A 21,457-nucleotide genomic window follows, 5' to 3' on the forward strand; every position below is an offset into this window, starting at 1 on the left:
ATGAACCACTGGAGTTAGTCTTCATTTATTCTAAATGGTAACCTTCTTCAGCTTTAGTAGACTTTATACACACTTTCTCTTGTAACAATTGTCAATGAGCAAGTTAATTGGATATAATGATCATCAACTCTTTCCTTTGGTGATAAAGGTAAAAAGACTGAAAGCAAAGAACTTATGTTAAATAAATTTTTCTTAAATCTGAAGATGAGAATATTCTGTCTAAAAAATAAGATATTAATGGAATGTATTGATCATAATGAAAACCCAATTTCTTCCACTGTCTAGTATTCATAATAATAAAAAGTATCATTAATAAAAATATATACAATATTAAACAGACAGAGGCTTATTTTTCTACCTATCCTCTGACATTTCTCTCATTCCTACAGCCACTCACTGTTGGTACAGAACTACGAAAAGTTATAAGTGGACATACATCATCAACATTTGTTGAGTTTTTACTATTAAATAAAAATAGTAAACCCACAGATCTTAAAATTAAAGTTTCTTTCTTACAAACATAACCTCATTTCATTCATCCTGAAATTCATAAATTCCGTACTTTCTATTGCTTAGTCCACACAGATGTATGTTATGCCTTCTAAATTAGGATCATTTGTGAATTTCATTGATATACTCTGTTTAACCACTGTTCCATATCACTAATTATGATGTTAAATCAAAATGGATCTAGCATTGATCTTTTGGGCTCCCTGCTAATATCTTTCTCAATTTCCATTTATCACTGTTCTTTGATTATGGTCTTCAGACAGTATTCAAGGCAAGCCACAAACACATTCATGAAAAAGCCAATTTAACTCAATTGTACTATGCTAACCAAACACTATATTTTCTGTAAATAATTGGTCTGTTTCAATACTTAATTACAATTTAGTTGTAAAATGTGCTTTTTTTTTTACCCTCTTTAAATCTCCAATTCTAATGAATTATTCCTGATATTCCCTATATCCCCTGAATTCTCATAGAAGCTACCATCTATTATACTACATTTACCAGGAAAAAAATATGTCAACTATGTTACAAACCAAGTCCAATCATTTTGCTTTAATTTAATCTGCATAATATTTGGGCAATGGAGTAAAATTTGAAATCACAAAACAAACACAGTTCAACACAAACATAATAATTAGAATCATTCTCTTACCCATAAGAACGAAGAGTTTAGAGAGCTAGGTCTATGGAAATAATATGTTGAAAATCCTTTTATGTAAATAATAATTATAATGAACTATATCTTATTACTATTTTCAGCAACTTCATACTTAATTGCCCACTATGTTTCATTTCATGTATAGTTAGTTTATATTATTTAAGAAGCCATTACCAACAAAAACCGATAAAAGGCTTTCAGCTTTTGGTGTTTAAACATAGCCCCCTGTGTTCAAAAACAAGATTTACTTTTTATACTTCTTAAAAGAATAAAAATGCTTCTACTGAAATTATAAGAAAACATTATCCTAAAATTTTATAAAATAGCCCAATTCATGAATATCTCTGACACTTTCTATTTAATAACAATAACTCTGTCTAGTTAAATGAGTAGTTAACAATGACCTATGATAACTATGGAACAATAGTCTGTTTATTGGTTACAGCCTGCAATCAATATCAACTTTTGTTCAACTTAATCAATGCTGTCTCAAATTGATTAGCTGCATTGAAATGCTGCCAAACACCAGAAACCAGTGCCAAGTGACTAGAAGTAAATTTATTATTGTTTTCTGTTGTTCATAGTAATATAATTCTAATATTTATTTTTTAAGATCAAGAAAAATAGATGGAGGTAATCCTGATAGTGATTACATTATTTGTAAGTGCCTCAACAATAGTCAATATGCCATGCGAGCAGCAGAGTTTTGATGAACTTTCTCTTTTTCCCCCTTTTTTCTTTTCATTCTTTTCTTTTTCTTTTGTTTTCTTTTCCTCCCTTCCTCCCTCCCTCACTCCCTCGCTTCCTTCCTTCCTTCCTTCCTTCCTTCCCTTTCCTTTCTCTTCCTTTCCTTTTTCCTTCCCTTCCCTTCATTCTTCTTTCTTTTTATGAAACCTTCCTCTGCCCTCTTTTAAGTTAAATAAAAACATCTTTAAATATGAAAAATTAGATTCCAAGAGCAATAATATTCTTATAAATTTCTACAAACACTCTACTGTGGGACAAAATCATTATATTATAAAGAAAAATTTTCTGAAAAAAGAAAAGTAAATTACATAACAGAGTAATAATAGCTTCAGTGTTTATCGGCTAGTTGCTAGGCACTATAAATATGTTAAATCATAATAATAAAATTCAATGTTAACAGTTAAGACTTAACTGTATGCATACCCTTGCCCAGTATATGCTGAGTGCTTTACATAGATTATTTTATTTAATCCTTGTAAGCATCCCTCTGAGGTTAAGCAATTACTAAAGGAAAAAACAAAATAGCGAGGCAGAGATTTGAATCTCATTCTCACTCCTAGCATTTCCTAATCGCTAGTTCTGTAGAGGTGCCTAGAAAGCCTGCACTCCTAAGTTAAACTTAAGGGTCTTTTTTTTAAGTATTAAAAATAGAAATGTGCATAAGAAAATTATATGAAATTAAATTTAAACAATACTTGCAAAAAGATTTTAGAAGTCCTAAGTTTAAGTAACTTTCAGTTAGGACCATTAGAGGGCAAAAGTCTTGGAATACCATTTAGTAACTCTGTTCAAACACATACAGCAAAAGGAAATGAACAGGTTCTCCAAATGTCTTATATTAAATCACAATTGGATTTGTGTCTGATTTTAAATTGATCTTAAGCTCATTGCATGCTATGTGGCAGGGATGTAGATAAATCTTTTATCTATATATGATTAATTTCTTAGTATCTTATATTGCCTCTTTGCTTTCTTCACTTAGAGTGAGTTTTCCCCAGGGTGTCTGGAAGTGTCTATAAACATGGTATAGGCATAATGATGGATTAAAACTTAAAAAGCTGGAAAATAAACTTTTTTTTTCCTAATCGTGTATCATTCTCTAGTAGCTGTCAGTAGACTATTTTGAACTTCTTAAGCCATTAGCAGACAATGTGCTAACTATTCAAATTGGGTCACAGGACCGCAAGTGTTATCCTGGAAGAGAGAGAAGTGAGTTCAGACAGCAAGACATGGAGGACAGAACAAGGACTTTGGGGTCATAAACATGGATTCACATGTCTGTGACCTCACTAATTCATAGTGCAAATGTGAGAATGTTAATTAGCCACTATGAACTTTAGTTATCTCACCTCTAATGTTTACTTATTTATTTTGAGAGAGGGGGACAGTGTGAGCGAGGGAGGGGCAGAGAGAGAGGGACAGAGCTCCACATGGGGGTCCATCTCAGGAATCCTGAGATCATGACTGGAGCCAAAATCAAGAGTGGGACACTTACTGACTGAGCCTCCGAGGCACCCCACTTATCTCATCTTTAAATTAGAATATATAGAAAGACTCAATAAATATCAGCTTCCATCCACGTCATTATTTTAATAAGCAAATACTTCCACTTACTATATAATATCCCTAAGTCTAAATGAAAGAATATGCATTACTAGGAAATTCATTGAGTGTTAAAACATTTGATTCAATTAAAAAAATTTTGATAAAAGATACAAATTCCACTCATAAGAAAGATATGCATTATGATGCTTTGTAACTGTAAGTTGCTAAACAAATAATAATAATCATCACATATTTTAAAAGAGCAACAAAAGCACATTTTAGCAATCCTAACCTAAAACAATCAGGATGTGAAAAGCAACTGAGTTATATTCCCAACTCTGATTAACTCATGTTATAACCTGTAACAAGTATTGTGCTCTCCCTAAGTCTCACTCTCCTTGTCTGCAAAATGAAGAGATTTAATTGATCTTTAAAGTCCGTTGCTAGAGCTAAGGCAATAAGCTCATGTAAATGTGCTTGGCATATCAGCCTTATTCCATAAATATTTGTTGAATAAATAAATAATTTTTAAATTATCTTCAAATATCTAGGAAGCAGAAAGGAGATATTTTTTTTAATTGGAAAAAAAAAGATTGTTAATGTGAAGGCCGGTCTTTTATGTCCTTTTATTGGAAGAATATTTGGTTTGCTATGATCTGAGATCAGTCAAAAAGAAAAGAATAAAAAGCCAAACAGTTATGATTATGGCCATTGGATGTAAATAAAAGAGATGTACTTTCAAGTGAAGTCAAGATTTTGCAAGCATGAATTGAAGATATTCTAAGACATCAGAGGAACGAAGGTCCACATTTCCATTGATTTTACCAATTCATTTTTGGTTTACAAAGACAGGTTTTCTTAAATAAAAGAAGCCAAAGCTATTTGGAAAGTGAACCTTTCAGACTCTGGGAATGTATAAAAGACACAGGTAAAACAGCACTAATCCGTGATTCTAGAATGTTATAGTTTGTGTCTATATATTGATAACCTAAATAATTTATAGAGAAGATTTAATCTTGTAAAATTATAAGAAGCATAAGGTTAATGTATATTAAACAAAAGATAAAAGTATTATTTTAAAAATGTGACTATAGCATGTTAAATTAAATATAAATTTAAAATGGAAAAAAATGAGTGTAAGTGAATCTTCACAGAATCCAAATCTTCAGTCAAGTGTGCAAATAAGAAAGTAACATTACACATACAAGAAGCATAAACATACATATATACATACATACATACATACAAGAAGCATAAACGCATCTTGTTAACTCAGCTATCAGGTATGAAAATTAATTCTGCCAGAATCTGTAATTCTGACTTTCCTAGTTTGAATTATACTATCCTTCATTTCCTTGCATCAGTCTCTCCAACCAATGTCTGAAAAATGTCAGACATAATAGACATATTATAGACATGTCAGAATAATAAGGACCCTTGGCATCTACAAAATCAAACAGGTCCTAAGTCATCAGTGGTTGATACATTCCTTCACGATATAGCAAACATTCAACACTGTGAACATGGCACAAACATCTGATATACTCAGATATATATGTCAAGCATACAGGCACTAGGGGCACATTAGTCACCAAAATAGGCATTGTTCACATTCTGTTCAGCTACCTTCCAGAGAGGAAGAAGACCTTGAAGGAAGAACTACAAATGCACAGCAGGTTATTGTGGAGAAGAGAAAAGTAGGATAAGAATCTCAAAGAAGAGAAATTAGACGCCGGGGCCAGGGAGGTGCTGCAGGGGCGGTGGTGGAGTCTGGGCAGGATTCCTGGAAGCTGCCACTTCTATAATGAGACTTCAAGGATAGGTAAGTAAACGCAAAGAGGAAGGAAACATGTCCCTGATAGGTGAAGAAAGATTTGGGACTTTCAGGAAATCGAAAAAACATGGGAGGATTTGGGATGAGGGGAAAGAGTTATATCCAGTTTGGTGGGTGAGGGAGGGAAATGTGTGCTCTGCTCTTCCCTTACTATAAACTAAGGAGGATTCTGCATTGGACAGGCGAGGGTTTGGGTTCCCTAGGGAAGGAACACTGGATGGAGACAGGTTTGCAAGGGGTCACAATCCTTCAGGTTTTGTGCACTGGACCTTGAGGCCTCTGTCAGAACTTGGGGCAAATAAAAGTTGGATATTACCTGGAGCACTTAAGAGGTGTCTGAATGGGCTGGAGAGATATATTTTATCAACTGTCAAAACACATATGTTAAACCATTTAAGTGGGTGCCATTGCCTATAAAGAGAGATTAAAAAGAATTTAGCTGGAGAAAGCCATCATATTATAGATTTGGCTGCACACAGTGTGGGGATGGGTGGGGGCAGAAAGGGTTTTGGTGGATATTTATTAACTAGTCCAAAAAAGTGTTCAGTGAGTATTTATATGAACTTTGTCTACTCTGTATATTCAAAAGATCTTACAAAAAGCTTTAAGATAAAAATGTCCAACACAAATCATGACATATAAATCTGTAAGACCCAAGGCATGAGAGTTAATCACCATATAATTCAGCTCCTGAAACAAGTTGTTTTTTTAAATTTTTTGATGTTCATTCTCTATCCATAATATCTCCACTAAACTCGTGAATTTTGAGTTGCTTACAAGAAACACCAGCAATGAAGAATTTATCCCTGTGTAGCATGAGATGATTTACTTTACATATCACAAGTAAGTAAATTACTTAGGGTCTCTTTGCTCAGGAATATCTTCCAAACATCTTTCTGGTTTCCTCCTCCCCTCTCGTTTATAGTTTTACAGAAATGGTGGTACTAAACGCCAATGAGGCAAGATTTAGTCTAATCCAAGGTGCTTATTTGGAGGTAATTACCTGGCACTTGAGCGGTATTTAAGTGCCCAACTGCTAGGTGACTAACTCCTGGGCCAAGCATGGCATTTCTTTATTGCCAGAATGTTAAAAATAAATACATGAGAAGCATAGAGAAATGTGGGTTTCCTTTGTCTTTCCTAATTAAGCTGAGTTTATTTTGGAACAGAGAATAATTTCACTTATGGTTGAACCAAGAGCAAGAAAGAATACAAAGAGTATTATAACACCTGGGCTTGGGGACACCAAGAAAGAGAAAGGCAAATGGAGTAAGAGACTAAGTTCGTGTCATTCTTATATTGTGAAGCAGCAAGGGCTCACGGCCCCCCAAATGCATGACACAGACCATTTCACAAACTAGCAATGGATTCCAATTCTTTCTTTGCATTTCCTGTCGTTGTGCTTAGACTCAGAATTTAACTCAATGTTTTTTTATATTTGATTTCTTCTGTTCACAGTTCATTTTGTTCTGTGTTCCTACCATATTAATCTAGTCTAAGGTGTTTTTTTTTGTTTGTTTTTGTTTTTTAAAAAAGCTTCAAAGGGCTAAATGAGCTTATTTAGTGGGATTAGAGTAGCAAAAGATGATCTCTTTGCTCTGCCTGGTATTTTAAATATCTTGGGTGGTACAACTGCTGTTGAAATACTTTTTTAGCAATTAAAATATAAAAATACAGATTCATCTATAATTTTTTATTACATTTTAGAAAAAATCATATTATCTAATTAAAACCATGAATATTAGGTGTTTTGTTGAAAATGAATTGTGCTTTTGAACAGTATAATAAAACTATTAAATCTAAGGATAAGTATGATAAAAGTAGAGTATTATTGATTATTCACATTAGAATTCAGGAACACATATTTTTAATTGACCAGCTGAATGAATGAATGAGATGATTAAGATTTTATATTACAACTAAAGGAAAGCATTAAATAACTCCATAATCATTTATATTTGGCTTTATATTACTATGTATAATTGTCCTTCAAGTGTTTTATTGCCTTAATTATAAAGTTGTTTGAGCAGGTTTTCTTTGTTACTCAACTGAGAGCATTCTGGATAGCAAAAAGAAGGCAATTTATAATTTAAAATTTACTCAGAATAAGCAAATCACAATAGAAATTGAAAGTAGTCAATACTTCAACCTTATACAGCAAGACTTTATCCATGTTAAAGTGTATATTTGAATATATGTGAATTTTACAAATTCAAATTAATAGAATTATAGCCTAATTGATGACCAAAATATTACTTGTAGAAAATTCCTGGAATAAACATTATGTCAACCACGCAAAATGTTTAATCACTGCCTAATTGCTTCTTAACATTGACAACATATCTTCCATTAATGTGCAGGAATATATTCTATCATTTTTCTTGGATTGAGTTTGACAACTTTGAGGATTCTTTAGATACCAGATAATTTATATATCACATCTACCTGGAGACTCATGTGCTTTCTCAGACCACTTTGTCCATTAGCTAAGTTAGGACATGAGTGGTCTGTGAACACACAAATTAGGGCTGATATTTACATTGACCTTATTGAAGTTATCATTCCTGATAAAGAGGACTGGCTTTGATATTACTCATTGGTTAATATGTGTATGCAATTTTTAAGAGAGCTGCAACAGAAATCTTATGATTTTAATAAGATTATATGCATATACATGCACATAATTTTGCTGATATCCATAATGCTCTAAAAAATAAGACTTTCTTAAATGTACAATTGCATTAATCTTATATATACAAGGAGATATCTTGCAATAACATATGGTTCAATCCTCAGGATTTAAAATAATAATTATCATGGTTTTTGGTAAAACACTTAACCAACTGAGCCATCCAGGCCCTCCCTTGGTAAAACAAACATAGGCCAAAATATTCTTCAGGAATGCTTCTTCAATTTTCTGATTTTTACTTACTGCATATCTGATACTTTACAAAAGTATATTTCCTTTACTCTAAACCGAAAATGGCACATTTGTAGCTGATTAAGTAGCACAATTAATGTCACACAATATCCCCAAAATGATTGAGCTTAAAATGCAAAATAAAAGCAATTGGGAGGATTATAGCAGTTAATCATTTTAGGCTTCCCTTTGAAGAAACATCTTCATTTAAAATAGAAAACAAATATTCTTTTTACTGTTTAGTATTCATGTTGTTAGACTGAGTTTATTGCCTAGAATAGATGTTAGACTATAAATGTTACCTTCAGATTTTGTTCTTTCCTAATAGTGTGGTCTCGGCAATATACATATTTAGCTCTTCTGAGTGTTTAATACAACTCCCTTTAGTATTCTATATATGATTTTGCTCAGCATATTTGTGTTATTAAAATGTATATAATGGCATACAGAACATTCAGGAAATCCACAGAGGACTAAACAATCTTATTTATTGTTAACATTCAACCAGTCTATTTTGCATGTACCTTGCCGTATCTGTCACAAAAAAGAGAAGGAGAAATTTTCAAATTTAAGAACTACCTATTTGATTAACCCATGCTTTTATTCACAGAGTATAGAACTTATAAGCCTTTCCTGCATGAGATTGGCTTCAAGCATTCAATAAAACACATTTACTATGTCCAAGATTAAATCATACATTGTTTAAAATTAATTATTCCTTTTTAATTGCATTGTATAAACAGAAATGACCTGTTAATTTAAAGAAAATCTATCAGCACAAAATGAATTCACTCATATAAACAAGCAAGATGAACTTGACCTTGTTTGAACTTGTTTTGATGTGGCCCAGATGGTAGGCTACATGCTTGAATAGCAGGCTAAAGCTGAGGAAAAACTCATATAGCAAGATCTAGATTTATAGCCTTTTGCAAATTCCTACCTTGTATTGTCCTCTCAGCATCTGTTCTGCTGCCACTGCGGTCAGCCTCTATCTCTGGGGTCAGAGAGTCTAAAAGCACAGAAAGGTAAGACTGACACATATTTCATTTGATTCTATTGTCCTTTAAAAAAAGAGCAACCTGTTACTTTCGTGCTGAATTAAAATTACATAAATCTGTGTCATCTTGTAACGGTTGAACAAAGACCATAACCATAAGAATCATCGAAATATTTGAATAGATAAATAAGTACCGCAAAATTGTTCATAACAGGGGATAGGGAGTGGGAAGTGCTCAGATTAATATTTTAGCCTATTTCAGTAGAGACAGGTTTGGTTAAACAGAAAAGCAAGGTCAGGTCCCAGATACTGAAGTTAAGTAACAAGACAGTGAAGGCACCTATGAAATAAAGCATTTCTCCAACACATGTGACTACTTCCCACCAGGCTCTCAGCTACAAGCATAGTTTACGGAAGCACTAGACATAGAAAAATATGAAACCACAAACACAGTTTTAACTTGTCTTTTGAGCACTAAAAATTAAAGTTAGTTAGCCATGCATAAAGATGCACCCTCTTACCATTTAAGACCCTGAGACTTTCTGTAGAAGCTGCCTGCTTTAGTGTTTGTTCTGCTTGCTCACGCCGTTTGGTCTCAAATTCAAGTGCTTCCTGTAATTTTCTCTTTGCCTTCTTCTCCTTCTTTAGCCTCTTTTGAACTATGGCTAGAAAAGAGTGTATATTATATTTAAAACAATTTTTTGCAACGTTCAAACTTACAAATGATCTATGTTTTTCATCTATGTATGTATGTGTGTGTATGTGTGTGACACATATTTCCCCCCCTGCTGGGCTGAGTCTACTTATGCAGAGAAAGTTCAAAAAATTCCACCTTGTTCTAAACTAAATCCCAGTGAATATCCAAGGAGGCCAATTTTTATGTAGCTTTGTACTATTATATCATGAAGATACCTCTATTGTCATCAGTTGGGACAGATTTAAGGAGAAATTAATGTTAGTAATTATTTATATACACTGATAAAGGAAGCCTGATTAAATTCTGTGGATTAGTCTCTGCCCTTGAATCAGAATAGTCAGAGTAGTTAGAATAATGCCAACCTTTATAAACATGCCTCCTTTATGAAGCACTATTTTTTGGACAGCGAATGGAGCATTTCCCCTATAGTTGTTTGCAAAACAGTTAAGAATTTTTCCTTGAAATTTAAAAAAATGCAATAAATATTATTGCATATAGTGAGCTAAATACTCTTAATTATTAACATATAAGCAGTCTTTTGGGGAGATGAAGCTATTATAATTTGCTCAGAGATATCAATAATTTCTTTAAAGCAAATTTATATGCACTATAACATATTTTAAGCAAATTATATTTTATTCTGCCGAAATCTGGTGGAGAATAAAACCTCACTATAATAATAATAATGTGCTACTGCTGACAATAATGTAGTATTTATATAAAAAAGATTACGATACAAAAAGTTAATTATGATACATCTTCTCCTACTGGACAATTTAAATATTTGTATATAATATGTAATCAATAAATGGTAACAGATAAACGATGTTCATAAAGTGTATGTTAACTATACTTTCAGTATGATAATTGTTTCAGCTTTTACAATTTACATAAGGTAGGCAGTCAGCATATGGGGGGCATGCAAATGTTTTTCTTTAGAATATATATACATATATATGTATATATATATATATATATTTTGCTGGTTGATAAACATTGTGGATGTGAATATGACAGAATCAATATGAGAAAATCCTTCTGGTAGAATTAATCATAAGGAGTAGTCATTCCAAGTTTGCTTTTTGATTTCTTACTGCAGATTAAAGAATAACATTATTATTTAATACAGTATTTAGTGTGAAAGTGGGGTGCCTGGGTGGCACAGTCGGTTGTGTCTGACGTCGGCTCACGTCATGACCTCATGGTTTGTGAGTTCGAGCCCCACTTCGGGCTCTGTACTGACAGCTTGGAGCCTGCTTCGGATTCTGTGTGTGTGTGTGTGTGTCTCTCTCTGTCTGACACTCCCCTGCTAGCACTCTGTCTCTGTCTCAAAAATAAATAAACATTAAGAAAATAATTTAAAAAATAGTGTGAAAACCATATTAACAAAATCATTTGCCTACTATGTCCCTTTCCGAAGATGACTGGTTTTTTTTTTTGAAAAGAAACAGTAATTTCTGAATTATTTATTTAGATTGTATATTTCCATGGCACTAAAAGCTCAATACCCAGTGCCTTGCCATTGACTGCTTACTGTTTTCTCCTCTGTGATTGAACCAAACGATATCGCCATGTTCTCTCTTCAGCGTAGTACACTGCTTCAACAGATACATTTACAATAGATAAATATTGATAGATATTACCTTTAATTTATTGTTCACAATTAATTAAATGGGAGGTTCATGAGGTGATCTGTGAAATGTTTTGCCCTCTAGTGGTTAAAGAAAAAAATCAAGATAAAGCCTCCAACAGATTTGAACCAATAAAACTCTGAAGTTCTCTCAAGTAACCAAAAGATTACTTTAGGAATTCAAGGATCTACCTTTAAGTCTTGTCAAAAAAAAAAAAAAAAAAAAAAAAAAGAAGAAGAAGAAGAAGAAGAAGAAGAAGAAGAAGAAGAAGAAGAAGAAAAAAGAAAAAAAGAAAAAAAATTCTCCAGGTGAGAACAAAATCAAGACATGGCTATCTCATGGAAGATTAACTCTTTGACCAATCTTCATTATTCACTTAAACACATCCCATTATCAATGTTTGTCATGTCCTGATTACTTTAGTACCTAAATCTATATGAAACCACATTATCTAGAAATGCGCTGTACATGTGCAGTGATGGCTTCCCAAATCAGCCTCATCCCAGGAACCCACTAGATATTGCTTCATAGTAACAAATGAAAACAACCTACTAAGTCCTGCTGGTTTGAAAGACAAAACAGAAACTATGATTTTCAAATAACAGTGTCAAACATATAGAAGGAGAATACATGGAATATTTATATTGGATACTTATTAAATGAGAAAAAAGTTGCTCTCCCTCTGGTGTAGTTAAGATAATCTTATAGTTGAGGCAAAGGGAAAGTTGGTTATAAAAAAAAATATTCTTAATATCACAAATAATATAAACACCCACATATGAATGACCTTCAAAATTATCTGTACATGTGCTGTAAAGTGTGTTAGAAGAAGGAATTCATAAATTGATAATATTATTATTTTTACCCAATAAAAATTCATATTGGTTTATACATTAATGTGTACTTGACCTTGTTGGATGAAAACGAGCCATTCAGAGAGAAAATTATACAAACACTCAACTTTGGTCATTTGTTCAGATATTCATCAGTCTTCAATTTCAGTTGATAAATATCTTACTAAATCTTCTTCGCTTGAATAGTCAGTATTTCCTATTTTAGCTTTGTGACTTAACTCTTAAGTTTTCAAACAGCAATGGTAAATAAATACAAAATTTTTCTTCATGGCTGTCATCAGAGCTCATTCTTATCTTACTTGTTAAGCTCTATGAGCAATAAAAATTATGTGATTAATGATAAAATATATTTCAATTCCCTGAGGTATTAACAGAAGAGAAACCGTGTACTCTGGGGAAGAAAAAAAATACAATGAGCCCAGGATTCAAATCCTGCTGTGAACTTCAGAGATAGTAAACTAACAAAAAAGCTATATCGTCTCACAGTAAATCACCACACATAAGTTTGTTCTGTTAAATATTGTATATAAACTATTAGACTTATTTGGAAGTTTAAAAATACCTCTATTCTTTTGTTCCATAGCCAACTGCTTCTCAAGTGTTTCCCTTAATTCTCTTTCCCTTAAAAAATCCATCTTCAGCTCCGTTTTTTCCAGTTGGACTTGTTTTTCTTGAGCTCTGGCATTATCTATGGCAACTTTCAAGAGCCCCTGTACAAAGAAGGCATTCAGAATTGTAATATTTTGGTGCATAGCACATTTCATTCGTTACTAAAAGCATCTTTAAAAAAGAACCAGCTTATCAAATTCTTTCATTCTTGTACATTCACTCTGCATTCTCTAGGACAAGTACTGTAACTAAAGCACAAAACTTCTGAATCTAATTAAATTGTATTAGGAAGACAAATGTTTTTGCCATGCAGGTTCAATTGCTTCTAATTAGAATATCCAGATCTAAAGCTAAATGCGGGCAGCACATAAGCATGCTAAAAAATAAGAACTGAGAAATGATGATCCAATGTGGTTTACACAGTCCCAAGTGATCCTAGCAGTGCCCACCTATCTCTTGGAGCTCCTTCTCCACCATTCCCTATTGAGATTATACTGGACACAATGCTTACCTTTGGTTTCTGCATCAGGGATTTGCTCTTTCTGTTCTCTTCCTGAATGCTTTTCCTCCCACTTTTTGTGTGGCTTATGCCCTCACTTCATCTCACCCCTGTGTAGTTGCCAGTCAAGAAAGGCCTTTCCTCATCACCCTATCTGGATTGGCCTTCCAACCCATCTCGTTATTCTCTCCTTAGAACTCTTCATATCATTTATTATGTAATACTGTCATGTATGTATTCGTTTACTGCTTTATGCCGTGTCTCTTCCACTAAAATGTAAACTCTCTGAAGCAGGGACATTTTCTTTCACTTAGTACTATGTTCCTAGGGCCCAGAGAGTGCCTACTATATAGGAGATTCCAAAAATTTGATGAATAGAAATTATAATACTAGTATATTTTTCTTGACATATAAAATACATGCAAGGGATCCAAAACCCAGTGTTTAATAGTGCATTGTTTTTAAAAAGTCACTTAAAATGGTTATAATAAATTGAGAATAACTTTTAGGAGACTATTTGACAGTATAACTCAAGAGTATATGGTAAACTATACAACTGAAAATGGAATCTCATATATACATATACACATATATATAAGAGATATATAAGTTGATTTACTCTTTGATAATTAAAAATTTAGTCATATTCTGAGATTCTTGAAAATGAGATTATGAAACCATATTAAAAAGTATTCTGCATGTGTTCTCTCCCAATATCCTTTAGAAAATTATTAGTAAACATTAGAGCTAAAATTTCTATGCTTCTCACCTAGGCAATAAAAAAATGCCTTTTTGAAGTAGAAGATATTTTTGTCTTGGTCTGTGAACACCAGCGACTAAAATTTTCAACTGAAATTATAAATGAAATAGAAGTTGGTTCTATTTTGTACATCTGATCTAGGATATGACCCCTCTTGCAAGAGACAACATAAGCAGTCTGAATCTGGAATTTCAACTCTGGTTTGACTTGTTAGCCCAATAGATTAGCTCATCAACCTTCAGATCAGCTCACCAACATAGCATTATCATAAGCCATTTCATTCTCATTTCAAGCACATATAAATTATTTCATGTCCGTTATACCTGATCCTGAATTTCCTGGTATAATTCTTGTGATACGAAACAAGCTGGAGGGTTTCTACATGGCGGTTTGCCCCTCCCTACTCTTTTGTTTTTAACAATAAAACATAGCTGCTAAGGAAACTGCCATCTTAACTCAATTCGGCAACATTCCTGTGTATGTTTCTTCTTCATCAGGAACAAACAATTAGTAACAAATGAAAGAGATCATTACATCAAGTGCCCTTTTAGATCACCCCAATTAAAACTTTAGTTTAGCTGTATTTTAATTCTAAGATACCAAATTCTAATTTTCTGCTCTGATTGCTCTTGTTGACTTATCTTTGAAAGATGTACTCTCTGTGCAATGTCTAGAGATTATTTAGCAAGATGCCAATGTTGGCACCACTTAATGTGTTGATTGGTTGTATTATCAGTAGCTGTTTAAAATAAATTACTATTAAACTATTATTGTCCTTGGCTGACAAAACACAATATTTTGGTGTTCTTTAAATATGAAACAATCATTATGAATAAACATGTTGAATAATCTTAAACTGTAACTCTAATTTGTGTAATTTTATATTAATATTTGTTGTAATGTATGAAGTTGCTAAGAGCATTTATGTTTACTGTTTTCTTTTGTTACAGTTGCCGCTAATGTCCCTAATGGTAATACATTACCTATTCCTGCTGATTATGTCTGAAAAATACTAGCTTTAAGATCCAATACTCTCCAGGGACTACTTACAAGCTATATAAAATTAAGTTTCATTTTTAGACTTTAAATCAGTGCGTATCAGTAGGAGTCCAGTGTGAACAAAAATCTGCGCTGGAGCCAAACTGGTACATATGCAAAAATATGTTATTGCTTGTGACAGCTTTGCTGCAAAAAATACAGAAAACCGATTAAATTTCAGTGCGGCAGGGGGCTGGGAAAGCAATAGCAAGTAGTGTTCACAACCTCTACAAATCATTAGGACACCATTTTAACCATCAGTGATAATAGTACTTTCAGATTTGTGTAACTTCTGTAAATTTTCCAGGTAGATCATATGCAAAGGTCACACTAAATGCTGAGTCTCACGTGGACATGCAATATTGAGCAAAATTCTGTGATGACAATTCTGTGATGATGAATTACAGCAAAACACACAAGGTTTAAAACATGAATTTTTCTCCAGGAGGAGGTCAGTTATGATGTTGGACAACGACAATTCTAAAGAAACGCATTTCAAGTTTACTCTATGGCACAGCAATTATAAGAGACAATGGTTGTTTGGCCTCAAACTTCTTTCTCACGAGGCATGGCTGTTGTCATATACATACATATTTTGTCTTCTAGAATGATCTATCTTGTGAATTCAATTATTTTAATCATTTTCCAGAGAATGAGTCTTATCTATTTCTTTTCAGAAGGGCATTGTAATTGATCTAGCATTTTTTCAACTATTTTTATAACCCAAAAGTACAAATATCTGCTTGTATAAGAGAACCTACAGTAATACTGATAGGAAGGAAACATTTCTTAATCTACTATTTAGATCCTAGAGAAAAGCTTCCTTCACCATGTTTGTTTTTTATACAAAAATTGTTTCAGAATCAGATGGTATCAGAATCAAAGTTCTTTGAGTGCCACTGGAATTAATGTGACAAAATTCTGCTCAATAATGCATTGCCTCTAATGAGAGTAAACATCCTAGTTGAAGGGGATTTTAGTGATTGCCCATTCTAATTAAAGCTTTTTGAAGTTGGAAAAACACAAAAACAAAAACAAAAACAAGGTCCAGATAAAACAGATGATTTGTCTAAAATCCCAAACTAGTAAATTGACTATGCTTAGATCAGAACTCTCAAGCTTATTTAAACCTTTTTTTTTTCCTTTTAGTGTTTCTTTCCAGGATGAGAAAGAGGAGTGTCCTTAGAAACCAGGAAATTTTGTACACAAACAAATATATAAAAGAACGGTGTCAACCAATACATTTTCACAGAAGCTCTTATAACAAGAGATACAACTATACTTAGTTTAACATGGTTACTGTTCTCCAAAGTCAGTCAATAACAGACACTCCCTCAAAAGCACTTCCAGGTATAAAACCCATCTTGTGATTATTTGATCATGTATGGCAATGTGGCAACATGGGCTCTGTTATTATCCTACCTATGTTTAAATCCAGACTCCATCACTATTGTATGGCCTTGATCAAAAAACTTGTCTGCCTCCATTTACTCATCTGTAACATGGAGCTAATAATGAGATCCACTGTGTGGGATTATAAAGATGATTCAATGTAATATCATATAGAGTTCGCATAGTGATGAACTGTGGACATGGTGATTTATAGTAAGAAAGATATATTTGGTCTTCATCTCAATCCTGGCACAGAGGTCCTACAATGGGTGGAATTTCCTAAGTGAAAAGAGCAAAAAGGTGAAAAGGGTGTGTTTTGTTATTCACAATAAGCCCTTCTCAACTACACCAGAGTTCATTTTAACCAGGTGACTTTTGGAAAGCCCTAAGGATTTAGGCTGGTTGACAGGGGAACTAACACTGTGATTAGAGGGATGGAACTTTCAGCCACACCCCCCTGAGCTGTGGGAGGACAGAAGGGCTATAAGTTTAATTAATCGAGAATGTGGGTGATTTAATCAATCACACCAATATAATGGAAACTCTATGAAAACTCAAAAGAGTTCAAAAAGTGCTCAAAGAGCTTCTAGGTTGGTCAACATCTGGAGGTACTGGGGAGGTGGTGTGCTCAGAGAAGGCATGAGAGCTCGGCACCCCTTCTCACATACCATGCCTTATGGTCTTCCATCTGACTGTACCTGAGTTATGTCCCTTGATAGCAAACTGGTAATCTAGTAAGGAAGATGTTTTCCTGAGATCTGTGAACTGCTCTAGCTAATTAATTGAAACCAAGATGGGGGTGATGGGAACCTCTGATCGTAGCTGCTTGGTCAGTAGCATGGGATATAACCTGGGCTTGCAATTTTCATCTGGCATTTGGGGAGGGGGCAATCTTGTGGAACTGAACTCTTAACCTGTGGGATGTGATGCTATCCCAGGTAGATAATTGAGTTAAATTGTAGGGTCTCCAGCCAGTGTTGCAGAATTGCTTGATGTGGAAAAAACTATCCGACTTTTGGTGAGCAAGTGTCGGAGGTGAAGTGATGTTGTAGTAGGATATTGAGAGCAGAAGACAAACACAGGAGTGTTTTTTTTCTATACAATGACACATTAAGATTGTTCAATAACTGTTAGTTTTTACTAGTATCATTATTATTATTGTGGTGGTGGTACACAATATAAATTAGTAAGTACAGTATATAGTCCAGACCTTTAAGAGATAATGCTATTCTCTTGAGCACAGTAAACTGTGTTTAGAATACTGGATATATTTCACTGGTTTTTTTTTGTTGTTGTTGTTGTTTGGTTTTGTTTTGTTTTAATGAGCTCTCTCCACGAATTGGTAATGAGAACAAAAAGAAAACTTCTATAAACATAATTAAACATAAAAAGATATAATGTAACACCAATATATCTGATCTTAGTCTACCCGTGTTTTGAAGCCAATGTCCTATTTTGTGTATCTTTTTGAAAGTTTCCTCCTAATTATTTTTATCTGTTATAATTAAAATGACATATTAAAATGGAAATAAAACCTATTAACTTTTTAAAATGTATAAAATATAATAGGATTGGCTGTGGCATTGAAATGTAAAGACTAGAAGATACATTATCAGTGTTTTGGCCTTAGTAGTAAGTCAGATTCTTCTTCCTCTTCTTTTGTCAAACACAAATTAGAGAATACTTTTTAAGTACCATAGTTGGATTATTTTATTTATTAGGCCATAGTGATGCAATCTGGGACTGCCATTTATTGGGATTTTAACAACCCTTTTAGCTCTTCTTTGTTTATATTAATTCCTCCATATAGGCAAATCATAGTGAACCAAATTCCTATCACATATCGCCTTATGGCATCTATCTTCAATGCTATCCTTACCCCTAACTAAATATCATATTCTCTACCTTATTTTACCTTTGTTTTTAATTTACCTATTCTTATTTTAATATTTGTAAGTCATCTTAAGTTATTCTTATAATAAGATAAACAATGTAAATTATTTGTTCCCAATCCTCTGTACAAATAGGTTGTAGCTATGCTTTACAGCATGAAAGCTTGGATTGAGAATAATGAGTAAAATTCTCCTTTAAGTGTGTTAATTGGGTAGCCCACGTTCGAAGGTGTCACATTCAGTAAATTGACACTAAAATTCTATTTCCTCACTTAAATTCTCACAGGGAGTTCTCCATGGACATGTTTGAATAAGGAAGCCATAATAAAAGATTGCCACATAGAGAAAGACAAAATCCACATAAAATAATTTTTTATAAAAGTAAAATCTGGAATGAATCCGTATCACTCAAGTGAAATTACTATCCTTTATGGGAGATATACATATTTAGTATATAGAGTACATTTAAAAATACTAGTGTATAGTATTTTTCTACAGGTCCTCTTTTAAAGCAAAAAAGAAAAAACATTTATGAAAATTCAATTTGGATATGTCATGTAATGGACATCTGTACTAACCATTACAAATCTAAAAATTGAGATTTATCAAATATAGAATATCATGATATGAAATTACTTAATATTAGAAAACAAAATCTTAAACACATTATTTTGAAGGGTTTTTGGTCATTAATCGTAAGAAAAATAGACTTCTATACATTAACTTTAAATACAACCTAATGTCTTAAGTTTAATTAAAATAGTAAATATACATAATAAAGCTTTAATTTCACACATGGGATTGTATGATTTGAAACATGTAAACATTTTTAACTCAATTTTTTCCATTGCCATCCTGATAAAATATCTCCAAAAGAAATATGGAGCTTTAAACTTACCACACAAAAAGTATGTTACCATTTTGAAATAGAAAGCAGAGAACCCCATTATATATAATTGAAATTGCAGAGGAAATTGAGGTAGGCAGAATGTAATTACCCAAATTAGAATTTGGACAGCAAACACATTTATACTGTATGCCCAATAAGCCAGGGTCATGACTGCTTAAACATTCTATACCATTCCTAGGATATTACTATAACTCAATAAATGTGGCAATAATAAAGGAACTAGCATTCACAACCTTTTGCAAAATGATGTGAAACCATTATTGAACATAAATCCAGTATATATGTGTGTATATGCATGTGTACATGTGTTTATATATGTATGTGTGTGTGTGTGTGTGTGTATTGCGTATGTGTGTGTATTCCTATGCATGGAACTCAGTAATATTTTTAATTTTTATTTTACCTTATGTACATATATGTGAATGCACTGAAGTGGACAAGTATAATTTATTTTCAACAAAATATTCTTACTGTAGGTGTTCTGACTTTGACAGACCCAGATCCCCATGACTGGGGACTAACGATAAACAATTTAGCTTGCCTTGACTATTGTCCCACCATCAACTCTTGCTGAAATATGTCCTCAAGGCTGACTGGAAGGTCAGAAAGAGAGTATATTAAATCTAGAGATACCTTCAATAACATATATGTCTAAAATCTGTACATTTTAAAAATGGGGTTTTCTCTTCATTCTTCTTTTTTTGAAGAAATAATTACAGCTTGAGGTGATGCAGATACATTTCTAGTCTGGGAAACCTGGTGTGGGATAGGTGGATAAATATTCCCAAGCCAGCAGTATGTGACTTAGAGATTTGGTATTCACACACAATGCAAGAGTCCATCCGTGAACCCATTCTTGAGATGAGCAAGCTGGTTTATACTGATGATACCCAGAAATATTTTCTCTGCTGAAATTGAAATTAAATGACCACTTTGCTCCTTAAACACATTTTAGTTAATGAAGATATATATAACTGGATGGAGAATTTTAAGTAAACCCTTAGCTTTTTCTTGGCTTCATATGGAGTTGTAAACATAACAAAATTAATTATTCCCTTATTTTCAGAGTGCAAATTCAGAAATATTGAGGGATATTTTCTGAAATCATTTAATTTAACAAAAGAAAAATTCATTAAAAACTCCACTTCTTTAAAAAAAACAATAATATGGGTCAAATTTAGAAAAAAAATCTTATGTTTATTTAAAAATATAATCAATTATTTGGCCTTGATTAAGTTTAGGCTAGATTGATGATTTATTTCAATTACTGAGATATAAAACCTAAAGTTGAATACAGTTCTGGAGACTCTAATTACATTAGTATTAAAAATGCCACATTAATAGATGAGAAGATATGTTACATTAAAGGCCTTCTGTTATGTCCTTGGAGAGGTAAATAAAATTAATTACATTTCTACTGGGAGAAAGTTTAATATGGTAGGAAATGTGTACAGAAAAATATCACTAAGAATCAAGTACTAGCATAAAAAATTTAAAAAAGAAAACACAACAAAAGTAACAGCGCAGTATCTTCAAGCACATTCTTACTATTAGCTACTCCAAATATGGAGAAATAAAGGGCAAAAATCTCCATCTGGGGTCCACATGATCGCTTCATGTGTGGGCAAGAAAATTATGCTTTCTTGTATCCCAAACACTCTTATTATTTTGGCTCCATGCTCTATGTTATTGTTAACTGTAAGTATTTTTGATTCATAATGTACTGTACGTAAAATATACATCCTGGGGACTACATAGGAAATCCGTGCAAAGTTTTGTATAGCTTTTTGAAGTCTGTTCTTTGAAGAAACCCTATTAACTGAAACAAATTTATTTATGAAAGAAGGGATTTTTTGGATTCTTTTATATTAGACATATTTTAAGTGACTAAACATATCATTTCCTCACTGGAAGGCCAACAGTTTAAAAATAACTAAATATTTATTAGAACTGGTGTGCCG

At 32.9% G+C, this 21,457-nt stretch overlaps 1 protein-coding gene across 2 annotated transcripts in view; it reads right to left on the bottom strand.

Annotated features, from left to right (window-relative positions):
• The window catches only part of DACH1 (dachshund family transcription factor 1), a 436,009-nt gene that overhangs the window by 26,907 nt on the left and 387,645 nt on the right, over positions 1-21,457 (bottom strand). For both annotated transcript variants that reach the window (XM_045478718.1, XM_045478710.1), the window contains 3 exons: positions 12,959-13,106; positions 9,736-9,879; positions 9,158-9,226 (listed from right to left, as the gene is read on the bottom strand). In XM_045478718.1, the coding sequence (XP_045334674.1) occupies positions 9,158-9,226; positions 9,736-9,879; positions 12,959-13,106 (361 nt within the window). The remainder of the gene's footprint in view (positions 1-9,157; positions 9,227-9,735; positions 9,880-12,958; positions 13,107-21,457) is intronic.

This window comes from Leopardus geoffroyi, chromosome A1, assembly GCF_018350155.1.
Source record: "Leopardus geoffroyi isolate Oge1 chromosome A1, O.geoffroyi_Oge1_pat1.0, whole genome shotgun sequence".
Taxonomy (NCBI): Eukaryota; Metazoa; Chordata; class Mammalia; order Carnivora; family Felidae; genus Leopardus; species Leopardus geoffroyi.